Consider the following 23,617-nt stretch of genomic DNA (forward strand, 5'->3'; position numbering starts at 1 on the left):
CAATAAAAATATTTGGATCAGGAAATAATAAAAATAGTAAAAGTCAAAAAAATTAATGAATGTAAGAACATTTAAATAATTCCACATTTAGTAAAATAAGTGTTGCAATGCTATTAAATACTTAACATGCAATGTATAAATATTGAATATATAACTAAATGCAGAAAATAAAGTTACAGCCATTGACTATAGTATAAAATGATTAACAAATACTTTGAAGTTAGTTTAAACAGGTAAGAGCACTGATTTATCAATGTACTATTTGTTATCAAATTGTAATGGATATTTAATTAATTACAAATAACATAAGATGAATATTCATACTATCATTTCATTTTCCAACATAATCTGCTAAAGCAATGCTCTTTAATAGGAACATCTATATTGAATGGATATGGAGAACAAAAAAATCTTTTTAATTATCTCCACCTCTTTATATTACTACACAATTACTGCCCAGGAGCAAAATCAATCCAATTGCCACTATTTACAAATACAAAGTTAAATTTTTAAAGTGTAATTAGCTTAAAGGGCTGAATATATTATTACTTAATTATAAACATGAAATATCCATTTTGTAGATTCTGAATTTATAGCTAAATACAAACTCCCAAATTATTATCATCATTATTATTTTCTATTAGCTTTTGTTACCAGACAACTTAGGAGTTTTACATAACATAATTCACCATCTAATCTCATCCTCACAACAACCATATGAAGTGTTACTTTTACACTCATTTCACAGTTGATGAAGCTAAGACTCAAAACAAATAATTTATACAAGGTCACACAGAAAGGAGGAAACTCGTGATTCTAAAACATGTAACTTTACTCCAAATACAGTTTAATTTCCAGAACATTCCAGATGCCTAACCAACTCTATTCCTAGACTAACACAACAAAAGATTTTAAGGATGGGTAAAATAATAAAATTTAACTAGTGCATCATGTTTAATATATTAGAAATACCTAACTTTGAAAACTACAGGTTAATTAGAAAAACATACTTAACAGTATGTTGTTTAGTATATAAAGTGGTTATCATATGTCAATTAGACTTCAGTAAAAATAAAGTCATCATCATAATACATAATGGGATACAAAAGGAAGGAAAGAAGAAAAGGAAAAGAGAGGAAGCGAGAGAAGGAAGGAAAGAGGGAGGGAGAAAGAGAGGAGAGGAGAGAAAATCGTCCCTGGAATGTGTTAGATTTCACTTTACATAATATAAACAATGACCTATGGGCAGTATTCAATCATCCAACAGAATGGCCTCTCACTCTCCTTAATTTGTTGCCAATCCCACTCCCTCCACTCCTTATTCAGCATGGATGTGCATGCAAATACATCGTATACACACACACACACACACACACACACACACACACAAGCATGCTATTCAATAGGAAGCCACTAATTACAATTCAAATGTAGCTTAATTACAATTAAGTAAATTTAAAATCCAGTGCTTGGTCTCATTAGTCACAAATGTTCAACAGCCACATGTGGCTAGTGGCTTCCATACTGGACAGCACGGATATAGGACGCTGCAAAGTCTGACCACATAGCACTGCACTGGACACTTTAAATTAAAAATGGTTCTCTTCCAATATCTAAAACCTAAGCTCCAGAGCAGGGGAAAACACATTCCTGAATAATGAAACTTTCAAAATTGGTATGTTCAACTTCAAAGTGTACAAATTTTTAAGAGCATGATTGAAAGATATTGTCCTCTTTCAATGAAAAATTAATCTGCTTTCAAAAAAAAAAATCTAACTCCAGAGACAGAAAATAAAAAATTACAGGGTTCAAAAGCTACAAAGAACATAAAATACACCAATCCAATATTCTCATTTATAGATAAGGAAACTGAAAACCTAGGAAGATTAGCTCATTTGCCCAAGACTTTATAGCTAACGTGTTTGTGTGTGTGAGTTAGTTGCTCAGTCATTTCAGACTCTTTGCAACCCCATGGACTGTAGCCTGCCAGGTTTTTCTGTCCATGGGATTTTCCAGGCAAGAATATTGGAGTGGGTTGCCATTTGCTTCTTCAGGGAATCTTCCTGATCCAGGGATCGAACCTGGGTCTCCCGTATTGCAGGGAGACTCTTTACCGTCTGAGTCACCAGGGAAGCCCATATAACTAATAAGAAGCCACAAAGATTGGATTTGAACACAGGCCTCATGACTTTTAGTCTTGAAATCTTTCTACCACCCTACAATGCACAAACCTGGCATTGCTGAATAGCATTTTCTCCTGTACTGGAAAGAAAACAAGTGCCTTTGAAATGAAATCACAAATTTCACTATCTAGATTTCATCTGCTGCTTATTTTCTTTATAATGCATCTAAGGTTCAAAATGGTCTGCCATATCTGTTTTAAATGCAGCTTCCATAAGAATTAAAATTTTAAAAGTCATAAGAAGTCTGAATTTTTTCCATTATTGATAAACATGCTAGGCTAGAACCAAGATTTGGATTTTTGACCAGTAAAAATAGTTTCTGTATTTGCAATGTTATTAAATAATCTCCTTATAAGGAGATACCTACACAATATCTATACAACCCATTGAATAAATGCATTAACATGTAGATAAAAGCTTTGTGCATGTGACAAAGCATCCAAGAATTTGTGCCATGTATAATTATACTCAATTGAGTTACTATCAGTTTTTCCTAAAGATTATAAGCCTTCCTTTACCATTATAGTATACCTTCTTTCTACAATAATCACCCACATTCTTCAGTCAGAGGATGCTAGTATCTTCATTGTCATGTGTGGGGTATGGTATAGAAAGGGAAATATAACAAAACTGATTTTAAACTTCCTAAAGGTATGGCTCTAAATTTGTTTAGGGTTTTCTTTGTAACCCCTCAGTTCAGTTCAGTTCATTCGCTCAGTCATGTCCGACTCTTTGTAACCCCATGAATCACAGCACGCCAGGCCTCCCTGTCCATCACCAACTCCCGGAATTTACTCAAATTCATGTCCATCAAGTCAGTTATGCCATCCAACCATCTCATCCTCCATGTCATCCCCTTCTCCTCCTGCCCCCAATCCCTCCCAGCATCAGGGTCTTTTCCAATGACTCTTTGCATGAGGTGGCCAAAGTACTGGAGTTTCAGCTTCAGCATCAGTCCTTCCAATGAACACCCAGGACTGATCTCCTTGAGGATGGACTGGTTGGATCTCCTTGCGGTCCAAGGGACTCTCAAGAGTCTTTCCCAACACCACAGTTCAAAAGCATCAATTCTTCGGCTCCCAATAAAATGTTTAAAATATAACGGATATATTATATTACCTTCGCTGTTCACCTGAAACTATCACAACATTGTTAATCAGCTGTAACCCATATAAAATAAAAAGTTTAAAAATGTACATAATGGGTAATAGTCATTAAATATTTCTAAATTTACTGACATGAGACATTACTATAAAAAGAAACTGCATTCAGTTTCTTACTTAAGTGATAGAGAGGGGAAATATTTAAAAATAAATTATCCTCATTAAATTCCTTGGAAAATGCTAGAACCTTTATTTTAACTCACCAACTCTGAAAACTATACAAACATATATCTGTCTGTGTGATCACAATTCATAGAGCTATGGAGTATAATAACTGCCAACTCCAGGACATTCTCAAAACAGATTACCCATACTGCCATTAGCTGTGACAAATTGTGCTTTTAAAATGTTATTGACACTGTCAAATATTGACCTTATTAAGTACTTTATTGACATTAACAAGGTCTTTCTTTATCCCAGCCCAGCAGGAATTAGGAAGAAAGATAGTTTGAGTCAAAGTAAGTGTCAACCAAGAAAGACACAAATATACAGAGAAAGTTAATTAATTAAAAAAATGGAGAATTCCAGGCACAGCAAAGCCATGTAGGAAGGTATGGAGGTAGAGGGATGAAATAGCATAAAATGTTCAGGAAATTGGGTACAAGCTGAGTGGACCAACTCTATACGTAGCAGAGTGATGGAATATGAGGTTAGAGATTTAGCAAAAGTTAGATGATGGAAGTATTTTGTGTAGACTAGCATTAGACTTTACTCCTAGGGTCTCTGGGAAGATATAGGATTTTTAGCAGTGATATAACAAAAGCTGGCTTCCCTGGTGGCTCAACAGTAAAGACTCTGCCTGCCAATGGAGCAGACATGAGTTCTATCCCTGGGTCATGAAGATCCCCTACAGAAGGAAATGGCAACCCACTCCAGTATTCTTGCCTGGGAAATCCCATGGACAGAGGAGCCTGGCAGGCTACAGTCCATGGAGTCACAAAGAGTCAGACAGGACTTAGTGACTAAACAACAACATAAAAGAACTGTATTTCAGAAGTATACCTTGTGGAAAATGATTTACAAGGGGCTGGAATGAAGGGTAGATGATATTTAAGAATCTAGGGAAATGGAAAACATTGATATGTGACAATGCCCTGAAACAAAGAAGTGGTGGGTAGGGGTGGGGGAGGTAGGGAGATACTATAAGAAGGAAGGGAAATACAGTGCTAAGGCTGTAGAACTGGTATCATTTGGGGACTGAGGTAATGTGGATGGAGAAGAGTAGATTTGAAGATGACTATTTCTGGTTTATGCTACTTGGTGGACAATGCTAAGGTTAACCAGGATGGGCAAAGAAGAGAAAAGCAGGTCAAAGTTGGAGAGAACAGGATAGACAGGATGAAGAAAAGAAGATAAGGACAATATTGAACTTGAAATCCAATAAGGAAGCAGGTGAGTATATGGGATTTGTGAGTCAGGATGTATTTGGAATAGAAGAGTTCAGAGAGATTCATCTCATAGAAGTGCTGGAGGAAGTCATAAGGATGGATTAAGCTGCCAAGGATAATGTACAGAATGAGCAAGGACCAGAGTAAAGGATCAAAGGACTAAGGATAATACTCTAGAGATAAGTATATTTTAGGGCCAAGCATAGACAAAAGAGATCTTCAATGTAACAAAGAGGTCAAAGAAAACAAGGAGAGCATGGTATCACAGAAGCTGAGGGAGGAGAGAGCTTAGATAGAGTGACCAATAGTGTTGAATGGTGCTGGAGAAGCCCTTATGATGACTTTCAAAGTGTCATTGCTTTCTATATTATGGAGGTCACTAGTGTACTCCCATTACCAAAAATGATGGATTTGGCAATTACTCAACTTTGAAACAGATTTAAAATAAAAGACATTCTTTTTTAAGTCAAGTTATTTTTGTATTTGAAACATGATTATATTGTGTAAATATCTCTATACAATCCCTTATTGTACTAATTCTACTTTTAAAATGATAGTAGTATAAAACTATCAATATATCGAACAAGTTTCCTAAGTAATATCAGACATTTCTTCAATACAGTATTTAACAGGCTTATTTACTTTTGCACAAATTTCCTCATTATTCTAAGCTCCAGTACCTTGTTTTATCATAAATATGCCACTATTGACAAATGATAAATCATTTATCCAAAGCTACTTCCTCATACATGGTGGTTTGAGTGCAAATTTACAAATAGGTTTAGAGTAAAATTCTCAACAGTTGAGAATCACTGTGGAAAGATCTGCACTACAAAGAATCAGTCAATATTTCTGCAGGGTTTGTCTATTTAAGCACGAGTATGTTTTGGAATGGAACTCTTTCTGAAGTGAATTACTTAATTCCCACATTCTTAAATATCTTAAATATAACTTATTATTATTATTATTATTTTTGCTGACTCAGGGGCATGATTAAATATATGAGTTACTGAGAGATGACAGAACACATAGATGCCCTCAGGAGCTATTGAGATATATACGGCTATTTTCCCTGAGACTAAATGAAACTAAATGCTATAATTTTTGAATTCCAGTTCCACTCTTTCATTATGTTTCTATCTCCTCGCCCCTTGCTTTTGTTTTGTCAGCTGTTGCCTCTTGATCATCTCAGTGCACAAGTCTGGCATAAAGCATTTTCCAACCTCCCAACTCATGTTTCTAGTCTGCTATGGATAGACAACAAATAATTGGGCCCAATAAGGATACCACAGAAAGATAGGCTCTGATTAAAGACTTAAAAGTCTTTGTCATCATGAGGCTTACTTGGTGTATTGGGTGACACTTTGTAGATTGCTCATATTTTCCTTTTCTTTTACTTCCTTTTTGGTTCTGACTTATATTTCAAAATGATAAATCTCTCAAAAAGGTGAGGTCAGGGTAAGTGAATCAACCATGTATTCACTTCTATGTTTTTGTGTACCATACCTAATTATAACATGCACAATTTGTGAATTATCTTCAATGTGTTAGATAAGATTTTTTAGATGTATTAAATCACAATAAAAACACTTCTGCACACAGCTTCTGAAATACTTTAAGACACATTGCACATTTCAGACTAATACCAGACTGTGAAGACTAGGGCTTTTCTTGTAATATCTCATTGGAGGTTAGCTATATGATTTTCTCTTTCCATAAACAACTATTATTTGGAGGAACAAATTAGGAGCTGGGGATCAACATATACACACTACTACATATAAAATAGATAACCAATAAGGACCTACTGTATAACACACGTAACTATAATCAATATCTTATATTGGCTTTCTATCAGCAAAGATAATGTTCTGGAAAATTCCTTTGATCCTTCAAGACCCAATTAAAGCATCACTTCATCAATGAAGCTTTCCCTGACTTAGGCAGAATGTACTTAAACTTGCTTTCCTTTGTGTCCTCATTAAACCTTACCAAGACGAAAGGGACATGGCTGGAGGAAGCGCTGCTATTCCAAGCAAAGTGTTCCACATGAGAAAATGTTTGAGGGCATTTAAAAGTCTATAGCACTTTTGGAAAACACCAGGTTTAGTATGGCTAAAACCTATGGCACATTTGGGAGAATGGGGGGCCTAAGGCCAGAATGTTAGGTTGGGGCCACACTGAGAGAGCTCATTCATCGTGTTTAGGATTTTCACTTTTATCAAGCAATGGGTCATGGGTATAGGTTTCTAGGAATGCTACTATGTTAGAATCAGATTTACTTTTGAAGGATAACTGACAACAGTACAAAACACTTGTCTGGAGGGGAAGAATCTATCAGTTCAGGATACTAATTAGAAAATGGCTAGAATAATATTGCTGGGAGAATACAAATGCAGTGGAGATAGTGAAACAGGATGGATTAATAGTCTTTTGTAAGACTTGATGATTAATTGGATCCAGGGAACAAAGAAGAATGAATTCTTAAGGAAAACCAAAGGTTAGGCAGAAGATGATACCTTTATATTATCTAAAATGAGAAAGACAAGAAAAAGAGATTTCTTTTGGGTAGAAATCATGTTAATGGAAAGAGAAATGAGCCAATTTTACTAAGAGGAGGTAGCATACAGTGGTTAAAAACAAGTACTGGCACAAAGACAGAAATATAGATCAATGGAACAGAATAGAAAGCCCAGAGATAAATCCACGGACCTATGGACACCTTATCTTTGACAAAGGAGGCAAGGATATACAATGGGAAAAAGACAACCTCTTTAACAAGTGGTGCTGGGATAACTGGTCAACCACTTGTAAAAGAATGAAACTAGAACACTTTCTAACACCATACACAAAAATAAACTCAAAATGGATTAAAGATCTAAATGTAAGACCAGAAACTATAAAACTCCTAGAGGAGAACATAGGCAAAACACTCTCCGACATAAATCACAGCAAGATCCTCTATGACCCACCTCCCAGAATATTGGAAATAAAAGCAAAACTAAACAAATGGGACCTAATGAAACTTAAAAGCTTTTGCACTACAAAGGAAACTATAAGTAAGGTGAAAAGACAGCCCTCAGATTGGGAGAAAATAATAGCAAATGAAGAAACAGACAAAGGATTAATCTCAAAAATATACAAGCAACTCCTGAAGCTCAATTCCAGAAAAATAAATGACCCAATCAAAAAATGGGCCAAAGAACTAAACAGACATTTCTCCAAAGAAGACACACAGATGGCTCACAAACACATGAAAAGATGCTCAACATCACTCATTATTAGAGAAATGCAAATCAAAACCACAATGAGGTACCATTACACGCCAGTCAGGATGGCTGCTATCCAAAAGTCTACAAGCAATAAATGCTGGAGAGGGTGTGGAGAAAAGGGAACCCTTTTACACTGTTGGTGGGAATGCAAACTAGTACAGCCACTATGGAAAACAGTGTGGAGATTTCTTAAAAAACTGGAAATAGAACTGCCATATGACCCAGCAATCCCACTTCTGGGCATACACACTGAGGAAACCAGATCTGAAAGAGACACGTGCACCCCAATGTTCATCGCAGCACTGTTTATAATAGCCAGGACATGGAAGCAACCTAGATGCCCATCAGCAGATGAATGGATAAGGAAGCTGTGGTACATATACACCATGGAATATTACTCAGCCATTAAAAAGAATTCATTTGAACCAGTCCTAATGAGATGGATGAAACTGGAGCCCCTTGTACGGAATGAAGTAAGCCAGAAAGATAAAAAACATTACAGCATACTAACACATATATATGGAATTTAGAAAGATGGTAACGATAACCCTATATGCAAAACAGAAAAAGAGACACAGAAATACAGAACAGACTTTTGAACTCTGTGGGAGAATGTGAGGGTGGGATATTTCAAAAGAACAGCATGTATACTATCTATGGTGAAACAGATCACCAGCCCAGGTGGGATGCATGAGACAAGTGCTCGGGCCTGGTGCACTGGGAAGACCCAGAGGAATCGGGTGGAGAGGGAGGTGGGAGGGGGGATCGGGATGGGGAATACGTGTAAATCTATGGCCGATTCATGTCAATGTATGACAAAAAAAAATAATAATAATAATAATAAAAAAAAATAAAAACAAGTACTCTGGAGCCAGATACCCTAGGGTCTAATTGGGCTTTACCTGTTATTTACTACATGACCCTAGAGAAGTTATCTGACCTCTATGAGCCTCAGCTTACTCATCTATTAAATGGGGATAATACTACTTCTCTATCACTCTCAGAAAATTAGTGTGAGATTTAAAAAGAGGTAACATATTAAAGTATCTAGAACATTAGAACATGGTTTATAAAAGCTAATTTGGCTTTCACATTTTTATGATACTTCTAAAATATGCAGTTAGCTATTTGGACAGGTAGGTTTGAATACAGACATGAGCCAGACAAAGTCTGGGGAATCATTAGAATACAGTTGGATTTTATTAAAGCTAAAGAAGCAATTGAGAGTGATTAGATATGTGTGTACATATAAATGTATATGTATGTGAGCTTATATATGTGTGTACATATCTACATATATACAAAAATGAAGACAGAATAGGTCCAAGCAAAGAACATAAGGAATAAAATATCGAAGAAGAAATGCACAAAGGAGATAGAGAAAGAACGATTAGGGCTAGTCAGAGAGCAAGAAGCCAATGGTGCCTAGTAAGGCAAAGGTAGGAAAATTTTCAAGAAGGGAGCAATCAAGATTGGAAAGAAGCCACTGGATTTTGAAATTCAAGAACCACTGTTGTCAGTCTTTTTAAGAACTATGAAAAAGTTGAGCTGTGAAAGTTAATTTAGGAAAAAGAGAAAACAAGTATGGATGAGTCTTTTACCGACTTAGACTATAAAGTGAAAAAGGAAGATGAGAGGCTACTTCAAAAGATAAGAAGGATCAAAAGAAGGCATGGGAGACTTGAGAAGTATGGAAGAGACTTGAGAAGGCTACTCAGCTGAAGGAAAGTCAATGAACAGAGAACATACAAGGATATATGATTTATTGTCTATTTCTTGAACTACTGAAGATAATGAAACTCCTATCATGGGTACAGAATTTAGTCTTAAAGATGACCTAGAAAACCTCTGTGAGAAGTTAATAACCTTTTTTGAAATCCAAAAAGGATGGGGGAGGGGGTATAGTTGTTATTTAAAAATAAAATTAGTCCTGTATTTTAACAGAATTATTTCAGATACTGTAATAACATTTTGAGAAGTCTCAGGATACAGAAATAGAAAAGTTATCTGGTAAAACACAGCACTAATTTTATTTTTTAAACAACAGATTTAAACTTTTGTTTTTCATGCTGTATTCTGAATATATTTTGAACTTTCAGATATTTTTTTCATCCACGTGAAATAATCCAAATGAACAAACCCACTTCACAATTCTTGTGAGAGTAATTGGCTCTGTATATAACAAATTATTAATTTTATACCTCATTAAAACAGGAAATTTCAAATTGTGATTTGTATATGTTTGTATCTGTAATCAGTATTCAATAACTTATTGAATACCTAGCAAGATAATGATCCTTCCATATGTTACTTGTTAACAATTTGCCATTTTATCATTCCATTCAGTCCAGCTTCCTGAAGGCTAGCAAATGTCACTCTCATATCATTGTGTAGGTTGAACTATTCTATAGCAGGGGTGTCATTTTAAAGGTCAGACAATGCAGTAAACAAATACTGACATCACAGAAATCTGGCTTCAAATCACAGCTTTACCTCTCAACAGTTGTGTGAGTTTGAGTGAGTGATTTGAGTAATGAAAACTTTGAATACAGACATTAACATTTAATTCCTCCTAAGCAAACTCTTGAAGATGAGAATAAACTCCTACATATGACTGAAAGTCAGTGAAATTTAGGTAAGCCCAGGCACATAAATATAAACAAAGATTTCAAGCAGTCATCTAAAAAAGACAGTTTCCAAACCTTTTGGTAGAGATACTGTATTGTATTCAGAGAAAATATTAAAAAAAAAAAAGGGGAAGCACTAAAAAGAAATCCCCCCAAGTAATAAAAAATGTAATACACTAGCCTTAAAAGGCACACCATAAGTTTATCCAAAATGCTCATCATGGAATAGAAACAACAATTAACAAACTTCCTCAAATATTTGGAAAGGGATTACACTTTTGTGACACTACAGTATTCTCTTTGGACGTGCCAATTTATCTGCTGTTGTCTGAAACTCTGGCAAAAACAGGTAATGACATATAACAATACAATTAAAAAGGGGAAAAGAAACTTTTATATCAGATAAGAAATTTTAATAAATATACTAAATAATTTGATAAAATTAAATTTGGAATCATATTCTCTTTGTTGAATGACACCACAAGAGTTTAAAAAACATTTCAGAAAGTGTTTCCCATGGTACATTACATGCTAAACACTCTCTAAAACAAAGAGATGAGCATCATAGACCAACAAACCTGGCATCGAATTTCACTATACCACTTACAAACTGTGGCATGTTTGACCAGCTATTTAATCTCACTTAGCATATTTGTCTCATAAGCAGAATGAAGATAATAATAGTACCTACATTGCTAAGTTGTTGGAACATTAAACCAGATAGTACATGTAAATCAAAATGTTTAAGTCCAAGATCTCACATTATAAGAGCTCTCATCACAAAAGAATAAAGTTTTCTTTCATAAAATGGCTTATTTCTTAAAACTATCTAACAAAATATAACAAATTTTATAATTTTATAAAGAACACATGTAGGCTGGGTCTACACAGGGTTATGAAATAGACCATGACCTAAGAAGTGGAATTCAGTCCCCTCTATTCTGGGGAGACAAACTTTTGAATGCTGTGTGAATGGCACAAAAAAAAAAAAAAAAAAAAAAAGACATGTATTTAGTTTTCTTAAATTTCTACAACAAGCCCATACAGACTTCATTAACACTTGCTTGGATAATGGCATTAGCTGAACTGTTTGCCCTCTTGCCCTGATTATTGCTAAGGCTTTAATTTCCATGACTAAGTACACTAATTACTAAATTTCTACCCAAATATTAAGGATAATCATGATCAATTTATAATAATTCAAACTATCCTCACTTTAAGCAAATTATCATCTTCACAGACAAAACTTGTAGCTTCTATGAATGACCAAGGAACAGGAAAGATTTCATTTTTACGTTCCCTTCTATTTAAATGCTAGCTAAAGTGGAGTTAGTGTCATACAAAATGAGTACTGGATTAGCCAACAAAGTTCATTCCGGTTTTTCTGTGAGATGGTACAGAAAAACCGAAACAAAAATTTTGGCCAATGCAAAATAACCCTGGAAGCAATTTAAGACAAAACTAACTCACCTGTAATTGCAAAGCTTCATGGTTTTCTAATCCTTCCACAATTGGTGAAAATCGTTCTCTGTTATTTCGTTCCGCTGCTGTAGTTATAGCCCCTAAAAGTTTATCTAGACTATAGAGAAAAAAACTAGAAATCAGAAATACGTCTTACACACACTATATGAATACAGGTTATCTCTTATACACTCTTCCCTGTTTTCAGGTGCTTCATGTTTATATAGACCATCACAACTTTAGAATTGTGTTCTTCTCCACATATTTCTACAACTCAAATATTGATAGCATTAAATAACATTAGGGCATCAAAATAAAAAATTCAACTTGAAAATCCTGAGGAAAGCCATTTTCCTGAGTGACATTTAAAAAAATACTTAATTGATAAACATTAAAATTTTAAGTTTTGAGTTTTGATATTAAATGTGTTTAATGTCACTTAAACATGGTGGCATCTACAGTTATTCAAAGTTCATTCAAGTGTAATCAGACTGTAATTTTATAATAAAGTGCAAGAAAGAGTACATGTTTTTTAAAGAACTTTAAAAAAATTCTTTGAAAATGGAACAAGGAAAAAGCCTAAAAGAGAAAGCCCAGTAAATTAGAGAAGCATCTATAATTACCTAGCACAAGAAACTTATTTACCTGAACAAAAATATTGGTAGCTATCTCTGTACAGTGTCTGAATCAAATTAACCTCTCTGTAGTATACTACTCACATCAAGCTATATCTAAAATTATAATTAAGTCATAAAATATACCAGACTAGGTTGCATTATATGAATTAAGTACTGAAAACATAATACACTAGGAAAACATTTCTTAGTCATATATAAACTGATTTTCCTATAAAACCTAAGGAAGCTTTATTTTTGCATATGCTATCTCATTCTCATAAGACAATGTTGTGTGATAATATTTTTGTTCAGTGTTTGTCTTTCAGTTTTGAAGGATAAACCAGCACTAAGAAACATGTCATTTTATTCCAAGAGGTATGAGAAAGTCAACATATTAGAATATTCTTAAATCTTTGTCTGCCCCTATTCTAATTCAAAGTGAAATGATTACTGTCACACAGTGTTTAGAAAAAAATATTCTAGTTCATATCCGTAGCAGGTATTTCATTCTTTACCACAAGTTTCTTACCAACTGGACATCAAATCTGTAGTTTTGCTTCTGATTGAATATTATTTCCACAAGAAGAAGTGATCTAATGTGTTGTCAGCAACAACTTGCTGAAAATGATACATACATGCATCCTGAATGATTATCAACAGCCTTTTGTCTTTTTAATCAGTTAACTTCATTCCATGAATAATTGCTTTATTCTTTCACTTACCATACACAGATAAAGTAAAACACTACTGTAAAATGATAGCACAGAATAAAAGAATCTGGTTAATTCAGTTAGTTAAAGAAGTCAAATTTTCTGATGTGCACGGATGAGGGGGTATATTGTGTAGAGTGTGTATGTGAATGTGCCTGTGTGTGTGTTTAGCCAAAATTACTCCCTAACGGATCTTTCCCTACTTTTCTAACAATTGCTTTCCCTTCAACTAGATAAAATTATAATCATTCACTTTGAATGTCCAACATTGAAGAACTTCCCATTAGGATTCTGTCTTTTTAAACCTATTTTTCAAAGAATCAAAAAAAAAAAAAAAAGCTAAAATGTAAACAGATAAGATAAAAATACCAATTTTTTTCCTGAAATTTAATACTATTTTCATGCAAGCTATAGGTGGCACTAGTGGTAAAGAATCTGCTGCCAAGGCAAGAAATACAGGAGACACGGATTCGATCCCTGGGTCAGGAAGATGCCCTGGAGAAGGGAATGGCTACCCACTCCAGGATTCTCACGTGGAGAAGCCCCATGGACAGAGGAGTCTGGTGAGTTACAGTCCAAGGGGTTGCAAAGAGTCGTACACGACCGAGCAACTGAGAACAGCTGCATGGTATCGAAAGAAACAGCATAAATTTCTCAATTTCTCTAGTGTCATTTCTATGCAGTTAATGTTAATGACAAAGCAATACTTACATGTTTTCTTCTCCAACAATGCAAATAGCTGAAAGTATTTTTACTATTTCAGTCATCATGTTGGGTTGTTTGGGGTCAATTGCTCTTGCTAGGAGTAAAAGACTTCTTTCATCTCCTAGAATCCTTTGCAATCCAAACTGAAAGGAAAAAAAAAAAAAACTTTCTTTCAAAATATTTTGGGGTCATATCTTTAATTTTAAAAAACAAATTAACAATGATTTTCTAAAATCCCATGCCTCCACATTGAGGTTCTATTTAATTAAATGAATGTTCTTCAAATTCAATTGCTTTTTATTTGAAATGACCACTTCTTGGATTTTAGGTCCTTTTATGAGATACGATCTCCATTATCCTAACTAAACATTCCGTAAAAATTTGGAAGAAATATGCAGCAATCAGTATTTCCTCAATAAAGAAGAATATGTAGCTGTTGTACTTATGTCCTTGGTTCTCGCTGGAGACATCTGGAACTCATGATTAAATTTTCGATTATGTTTGTATGGAAAATTAAGTTGAACAAAAAGGGTAAAATGTTGAAAAGCTCTTTTGTGTACTACATGCCAGTTAAAGAAGCTATAAACCTCTGTATTGTTTTTCCCATACCTTCTCTCTTTTAGCCTCCCTCTTTCAAGTAGCTGTGCTGCATAGCAAAATTATAACCACAAAGAAGTGGAGCATGGGTTTTATTGAATACTACGTGTCACAGTCAATTAGGCAGAGGAGACAGACACCATTTTCATTGATTTTCTAGGCTTAAATATATGCATGCAAGTGTGCATCACAAGAATAGGTAAAGAAATGTTGAAGAAAGCCCAAAACTCGGGTTTTCACTATATAGAGAAGGTCATATTTTCTTTGATCTTTGGCCCACAAGGTATTTCTCAGATTTCTTATGAAGTATGTTTGCTTGTTTTTACAGTTTAACAGTGGAATCTGACAATATTTCATCATAGCAAAATTGCCATTTCAAGCTAAACTTTACGGAAGTACCAAACACTTGAATATTTTCATGGTTTCTATTTTCTAAAACAATTCAGGAGAAAACAACATGAGCTTTAGGTATAATAATAACAAAATACACAGAAATAAGACAAAAAAGAAAATGGAAAAGACAAAATTAAATAGAAGCAAAGAAAACAAAAGGAATATGAATATATAAAGGTGGGTAGTAAACAATAAATAGTAAGGAAAATAAATGAAAATTTGTAAAATGGAGAGATAGATGATTACTATACAGTTACCAAACTTAACTTGAAAAACCAGTTAGACTGACAGTGAAATCATTAAATTTTTCAAATTTCCATTTTATTGTATAAAGGTAGTTTCTAACATGAAGGGAAATACTCAAAATAAAAATGAAGGTATGAGAAATGATGGAAAACCATCAACCTAAACATTAGAGCAATATTATAGCAATGGAAGTTAAGGGGCAATGGTTTCCTTTTCATAAGTGTATTATTCCATGTACTGTATAAGCAAAAAGAGTTTTTGAAGTAGGTAATCAAAACCTTTGGGGTCAGCAAATTTGATGCATAAGTCATTTCAGGCTAAAATTTCATGCTTTGATCATGACAAATTCAATACAACATGAAATTGATATATCACTGTATATTTTTTAATGTAACTCTATGCCTATTGTTTCAGATGTCTGTAATTTAAAAGACTTACCATTTATTCATGTTCCTAGCACCAGTGTAAAAGACATTAACATGCTCTAACTAAAACTTAGCCTTAATTTAAAATAATCTGAATCAAACCATCATGTTCTCCCTCCTACACTGTTAGTGGGAAAGCAACTTGGTACAACCACTATGCAGGAACAGTATGAAGGATCCTTAAAAAAAAAAAAAAGAAAACTAATAGAACTAGCACATGATCTAGAAATCTCACTGCTGGGAAGATATCTGGAGAAATCCATCATCTGAAAGGAAACATGCACTCCAATATTCATTGCAGCACTGTTTACAATAGCCAAGACACGGAAGCAACCTAAATGTCCATTGACAGAGGAATGAATAAAGAAGATGTGGTACATATATACAATGGAGAATGGAGTATTACTCAGCCATAAAAAAATAATGAAATGCCATTTGCAGCAACATGGATGGACCTAGAAATTATTAACTGAAGACAGAGAAAGACAAACATATATCATATATCATTCATATGTGGAATCTAATTAATAAAAAAGAAAAAACTTATTTACACAACAGAAACAGACTTACAGATATCAAAAACAAAATTATGATTACCAAAGAGGAAATGTGGTTGGGGGAAGGATAAATCAGAAGTTTGGCATAAACACATATATACTATAATATATAAGATAAATAACCAACAAAGACCCACTGCACAGCAGAGGGAACTCTGCTCAATATTCTGTAATAACCTATATGAGAAAAGACACTAATAAAGAACAGATACATGTTATGTATGTATAAATGAATTACTTGGCTGTATAAATGAAATTAACACATTATAAATAAACTAATTATGTATTGGCATGTCAACTGCTGTCTCAAGGGAAAAGACTCTACAGGAAATCTCACTAATATGACTTTCTCTACTAACTATACTGATTACACTCATACCCTGGAAAGCTGTAAGAGCTCACCACTCAAACCAGTAAGAATTTAGATCAGACTCCTAATTTTACAGGGTAAGTGACTCATTGGCAGAGAGGTCAAATGATTTTTTAAAGGCCACACAACTTAGTGGCAAAGCAGACTCTGTCTCCTGATTTCTAGTACTGTGTTATCTTTCCATTATTTCTTAGTTTCCCTCAATTAAAAAAAGAGATCCATCTTGAGAAGCAATGTTCATTAACTGCTTTCCTATTAGGTATCACATTCTGCATAATTTTATCATCAAAGACAAAGAGCTCAAAAGTTGAGAAATTCTGCAGTAATACTCATGGAAATCTTTCCAGAAGAAACTTCCAAGAACTGCACAATTGGTATATTCTATACATGAGACTCATGTCAATTGGCAAGCATCCATCAGATGCTCAAAAAATGCTCAAAAATGCTCAAAAAATTCTTTGTTGATATATGTGTGTATAATATACACATACATAATCATGCATAATCCCATACACTTAAAAAAAAAAAATATTTCAGACTACTTATGTAGATACTCTTACTGCATTGGTTATTATTTAAAAATAGCTATATTTCACATCTTGCAAGATTTAGGTCATTGTCATACTTATTTATTTTTCTTAAATATTTTGAGATCATAAGAACACCATCTAAAGGGATTTTTTAATTAATAAATGTCAATGGTATTTTACCTATAGGAATATGGCATAAATCATACATAAGAGTTCATTCTTCATTCTAGTTTATAGAAAAAAATGACAATAACTTCATAACCTGAGAAAAGACTACTTTTAGAAGATAAATCCTTAATAATAATGCAACTGGTACCACACATATACAAAAATCTTCTGCTATCTGCCAGAAAAGTCTTTTATGGATGTTAACTCACTGACATTAATTGAACAAAAAAAGAAATAAAAATCTTAACCTTATACTGTTTCTAGCAAAAAAAAAAAAAAATCAAACCATAGTTTTGAATTGTCCTTTATAATGGAAGATAAACTCTCTGTAAGGAAATGGTATCCAATCCATCAAATTTAAATTTTCTGACTACTATTACAAAAAAACAAAACAAAACACAGTATTATCTGATTTGGGAACAAGACTTGATGTCTGCATGATTGCAAAAACCTGTCATTAAATATTTTGAGAAGCAAAGTATATTTTAAATAATATTTAAATGAAGCTCATGATGATTTGCATTATAAAGACCCTTTTGAAAACTGAGTAAGCACCCAGGATTTTGCCTGTTTCATACACTCTGTTGGGAAAGTTCTCATCTTTTGTAACAAAGGCAGAAATAAATACTACTTGCCTTATTGTTCATAAACGCTTTGAGGCACTGAATAAGTTTATACTGATTCTTCTTGTCAATATTTTCTTGCCTGAATAAAAGAAAAAAAAAATTATATTTTGCTTAAAAATCTCCCCTGTGGTGAATTTTTTTTTTCTTGTTTATTCTTACTGTTTCTTGTCCAGAAGCTTTTCCAGCACATCCAACAAGAGTCCAAGACCTTCATGTCCAAAGTTGTTAACCCAGCTATTAAACAAACAAACAAAGTATAAATAAGTTTATATAATTAAAACATTAAATACCTCAAATTAAATTTTTGATTTTCAAATCTGCTAATCCAGTCCTCATGCTGTTTGTTATTCTTTTTTTCTACTCCAATTACTTTGAGTATTGACCCTATGAGAATGACTGAAGAGATCTTTTATCGCAATCCCACACTTTTCACACATTTTAGATTGCCCATTCCACAGCACTACCTTGGTTGTTTCACCAGCATTAAACAATAACCCAAATTTATTTTCTGCTTTGTCTCTGTTTCCCTTTATCAACTCCTCTTCCACTCTTCCATATTCTGTTAATAACACCACTATCCTTTGAATCCCTCAAACTTGAAATACTGGCATAAATTCCTGATCCCCAACTTTTTCATCTTTGCATTTATTCTGATCATTCATTCAAAATATATTTATTTGAGTTCCCACTAACTACCAGGCATGTTCTATGCGACAGAGATAACTGGCAACAAACTAAGCCCCTATGTTCATGTAGCTTATCATCTAGAAAAAAGAAGACAAAGGATAAATAAACAACTATTTAATAAAATATCACTGCTTTGGTACTATGAATAGAAAAAAACCTTGGGAAATGGAATGAGTGACCCAGTATTATTACTTTTTTTTTATGTGTAGTCAGGGGAACATTCTTTGATAAAGTGATATTGGAGCAGAGCTTTGAAAAGAGTAAGAACTTTCCCAGTAGAGGGAATAAGGGCAGTCTTCCGTCAAAAATCTTCTCTGGAGTACCTAACAAATTGCAACTCCTGATTCTGATCAAACCTAAACCTACCTTTCAAGCCTCAAGCCTTAGACAACATGTTCCAATAAAATCAGACATATTCTGTTTCCTGCAGTCTTCCCTGCTTGACCTCATTTTTCATTCTTTCTTTCCAGAAGGTAACTCTAACTCCATCTCTCCAAGGCTCAAACTGACTGGCAACTCCTCCATTAATGTTTTTCCCTGTAAGTACTACATTCAAATGTGTTATTTCCCCTTGAATGCCCGTTGTTTCTGTATCTCTTACGGAACGACATTATGATTGTATCACAAGTGTCTTACCCACCTCTCTGGATTAAAAATTCTCTGAAGACTGTCACATAATCTTATTCATCTTTGAGTCTCCCATAATGCTTAGCAGAGTAGATTACATATAGTCAACACTAAATATTTGCTAATTAAAATTTAACTAAATTTACTGATTTGTATGGTTAAAAGAATGAGCAGAATCATATTGCCCATGAAATTCTCAAATGTAAATTAATATACAGCAGGAAACCTTTGAAGCAATAATGAAAATCTATATATATATATTTAAGTAATGACTATAGTTCAATGCCACAGTCTTTAAATCACAGTTCATATCTAACTAAGGTAAAACTTATCAACAAAGATGAAACCATCATTAAGAAACAACAGATCACTGAAGAAAACTATTTTAAAAATAGTTCAAACATTCAGAACCAATCACATCCACAATATATATGGAAACTCATTTTAAACAAATTCTGCTTTAATTTCCGCAGTGGAAATGAGAAAAAATCAATATGGCATTGTAATGATAATTGGCAGCAAGCTACTATTCAATTGAGGCATGTAATCAACCAGTATAATGAGCTATTTTCTCAGACTCTAGATAATCAGTAAGGTGTTGGTAGAAGGAGAAAAGGACACCAGCTCTCTAAGCATAAAATAATGATAATCTATCACAGAGAGAAATCAGGAGATATCATTTCAGCGAATACCCTAACGCAAGCTTAAAATAATCAGACTTCTGATTAAATTTATATATATAGTCCTCAGTATCTGCTTTGGCATTTATGAAGAAAAAATAATATAAGATTTCTTAAACTTAACATCTAAAATTTGTTTTTAAGATTCTAAATTTTACTCATTTCTTTTCCTACCTAGTGCTATTAAAATTACTAGAATTATTTCTTTCTTGGTCTAGAGAAGTGTTTAAGATGACGATTTCTATCTGTTCACATGAAATCAGACACCCACAAACCCCAGACTGCTGCAAATTGTGCAGTTGATGGTACTCTGGTTTCACTCAGTGAAAATTACTATCAGTCTGGAAAAAAAAATTGGACACAACCATAAAACTTAACTGTGAAGAGGTCAGGATTATTACAAATTAGGCAGGGGAAAATCTTAACTGAGAATACCTAAGGCTAATGGTGATGGAATTCCAGTTGAGCTATTTCAAATCCTAAAAGATGCTGCTGTGAAAGTGCTGCACTCAATATGTCAGCAAATATGAAAAACTCAGCAGTGGACACAGGACTGGAAAAGGTCAGTTTTCATTCCAATCCCAAAGAAAGGCAATGCCAACAAATGCTCAAACTACTGCACAATTGCACTCATCTCACACACTACCAAAAGAAATCCTCAAAATTCTCCAAGCCAGGTTTCAACAGTACGTGAACCATGAACTTCCAGATGTTCAAAGCTGGATTTAGAAAAGGCAGAGGAACCAGAGATCAAATTGACAACATCCGCTGGATTATCGAAAAAGCAAGAGAGTTCTAGAAAAACATCTACTTTTGCATTATTCAGTACGCCAAAGCCTTTGACTGTGTGGATCACAACAAACTGTGGAAAATTCTGAAAGAGATGGGAACACCAAAACACCTGACCTGCCTGCTGAGAAATCTGTATGCAGGTCAAGAAGCAACAGTTAGAACTGGACACAAAACAACAGACTGGTTCCAAATCGGGAAAGGAGTATGTCAAGGCAGTATATTGTCACCCTGCTTATTTAACTTACATGCAGAGTACATCACGCGAAATACCAGGCTGAATGAAGCACAAACTGGAATCAAGATTGCTGGGAGGAATATCAATAACCTCAGATATGCAGATGACACCACCCCTATGACAGAAAGCAAAGAAGAACTAAAGAGCCTCTTGATGAAAGTGAAAGAGGAGAGTGAAAAAGTTGGCTTAAAGCTTAACATTCAGAAAGCTAAGATCATGGCATCTGGTCCCATCGCTGCATGGCAAATAGGGAAACAATGGAAACACTGAGAGACTTTATTATTTGGGGCTCCAAAATCACTGCAGATGGTGACTGCAACCATGAAATTAAAAGATGCTTACTCCTTGGAAGAAAAGTTATGACCAACCTACACAGCATATTAAAAAGCAGACACATTACTTTACCAAGAAAGGTCCATCTAGTCAAAGCTGTGGATTTTCCAGTAGTCACGTATGGATGTGAGAGTTGAAATATAAAGAAAGCTAAGCACTAAAGAACTGATGCTTTTGAACTGTGGTGTTGGAGAAGACTTTAGAGTCCTTTGGACTGCAAGGAAATCCAACCTGTCAATCCTACAGGAAATCAGTTCTGAATATTCATTTGAAGGACTGATGCTAAAGCTATTACTCCAATACTTTGGCCACCTAATGTGAAAGAACTGACTCATTGGAAAAGACCCTGAAGCTGGGGAGGATTGAAGGCGGGAAGAGAAGGGGACTACAGAGGATGAGATGGTTGGATGGCATCACTGACACGATGCATTTGAGTTTGAGTAGGCTCTGGGAGTTGCTGATGGACAGGGAGGCCTGGCAACCTGCAGTCCATGGGGTCACAAAGAGTCGGACACGACTGAGTGACCTAACTAAACTGAACTGATTGAACTGAGTGACTGAAAGCCAATGATTAAAGGAGGCGTGGTAGGAGCCCTTAGAGCTTTTATAGAGAAAAGGTGTCCAAAAGGAGACTGTAGCTAGAGGGATAAAATAACTATGATATAGTAGGATGACATTCAAGAGGTGAAGAGGAAGACAGTGCAGCCTCACATACATATTTTTTGCTTCATCTCTTGCCAGCACTATTTCTCTTTAAAGCATCAAATACTTTGTGGCTGCTAGCCAAACACTAACTGTCTGTGTTTCTCTCACACTTTAATATATAAGTTTTATCCAATATAAATGTGGCACTGAAATGGTGAAGTGGTTTAAAAACAAAATGTTGGCTACTTTATGTTGGCACACCTTCCCAGGTGGCGCTAGTGGTAAAGAACTCGCCTGTCAATGCAGGAGATTTAAAAGATGAGGGTTTGATCCCTGGGTCAGGAAGATCCCCTGGAGGAGACCATGGCAATCCACTCCACTATTCTTGCCTGGAGAATCCCATGGACAGAGGAGCCTGGCAGGCTACAGTCCATAGCGCAGCAAAGAGTACGACACAACTGAAGTTACTTAGCATGCAACTACTTAGGCAGGAATTCTGATTCTGCAACACCAGAGTAAGTATAAATCCATGGTTTTCAAAGTGTGTGCCCCAAACCAGGAACATCAACAGCATCTGGGAATTTGTTAGAAATACAAATTCTTGGATCCCACTCCAGACCTACTAACTCAGCAATTCTATAGGTGGAGCCAAAAATGTCTCTTTTAACTACTCCAGGTGATTCTGATGTTTGCTCAAGTTTTGAGAACGTCTGACATAAAACAGTGTTTTCTGAGAAGAAGAGGAAGCCGTCATAATCAGGATTCAGGCTCAAAATTTAAGACTGCTCTAAATACCCTCCACACCATACCGTACACCTCCACAGCCACAGGACACAGATAAGGCAACTAGTAAAAGCAAGTATATTTGGTGTGTGTATATGTGCCTGTGTCTGTGTATATATATATACACACACATACATATATATATATATATATATATATATATATATATACGCTTTTGTTGTTGCTGTTTGGCTAACAGGCATGTAGGATCTAAGTATCATAAGCTGGGATTGAATCCACGCACCCTGCAGTGGAAGTGTAGAGTCATAACCACTGAATCGCCAGGGAAGTCCCGATTTATTTGGTGTATTTCACAGAGTAGGCAAATTCCATCACTGAGTTATTCGGTACTAACTGAAATATCTACAAGTATGAAAACACAGTTCATGACTCTATTTAAAATCTGACTCAGATTACAGATAAAGACATCAATTTTCTGTAGTATCATACTCAGCCTTGAAATCAGACATTGCAATTCATCATGGACCCCAAACTTATAAGAGAAACAGAAAGAACAGAGGATAATGAAGAACCAAGCAGAAGAAAAAATGGGGAGAGGAAGATGATCTCGTATACTATCCATAATCACTCTGTAACACAAGGTTTTTTCCCTTTTGATTGGGATATGACTTACATACAGTGAAGCTCATCATTGACAAAACACGGTCATGCAGCTTCTAACACAAACAAGACATGGAACACGTCCACCCCACCGAAATATTCTCTCATTTCCCTTTACGGTCAGTCACTTTTCTTTACTCCCAGCCACGTGGCAACCACTTATCTGGTTTGTGACC

At 34.7% G+C, this 23,617-nt stretch overlaps 1 protein-coding gene across 1 annotated transcript in view; it reads right to left on the reverse strand.

Moving 5' to 3' along the window:
• The window catches only part of DIAPH2 (diaphanous related formin 2), a 964,220-nt gene that overhangs the window by 670,665 nt on the left and 269,938 nt on the right, over nt 1–23,617 (reverse strand). The window contains exons 7-10 of the mRNA XM_061136610.1: nt 18,198–18,272; nt 18,048–18,117; nt 14,133–14,269; nt 12,104–12,212 (exon numbers count right to left, since the gene is read on the reverse strand). Of these exons, the coding sequence (XP_060992593.1) occupies nt 12,104–12,212; nt 14,133–14,269; nt 18,048–18,117; nt 18,198–18,272 (391 nt within the window). The remainder of the gene's footprint in view (nt 1–12,103; nt 12,213–14,132; nt 14,270–18,047; nt 18,118–18,197; nt 18,273–23,617) is intronic.

The sequence above is a fragment of the Dama dama genome, chromosome X (genome assembly GCF_033118175.1).
Source record: "Dama dama isolate Ldn47 chromosome X, ASM3311817v1, whole genome shotgun sequence".
Lineage (NCBI taxonomy): Eukaryota > Metazoa > Chordata > Mammalia > Artiodactyla > Cervidae > Dama > Dama dama.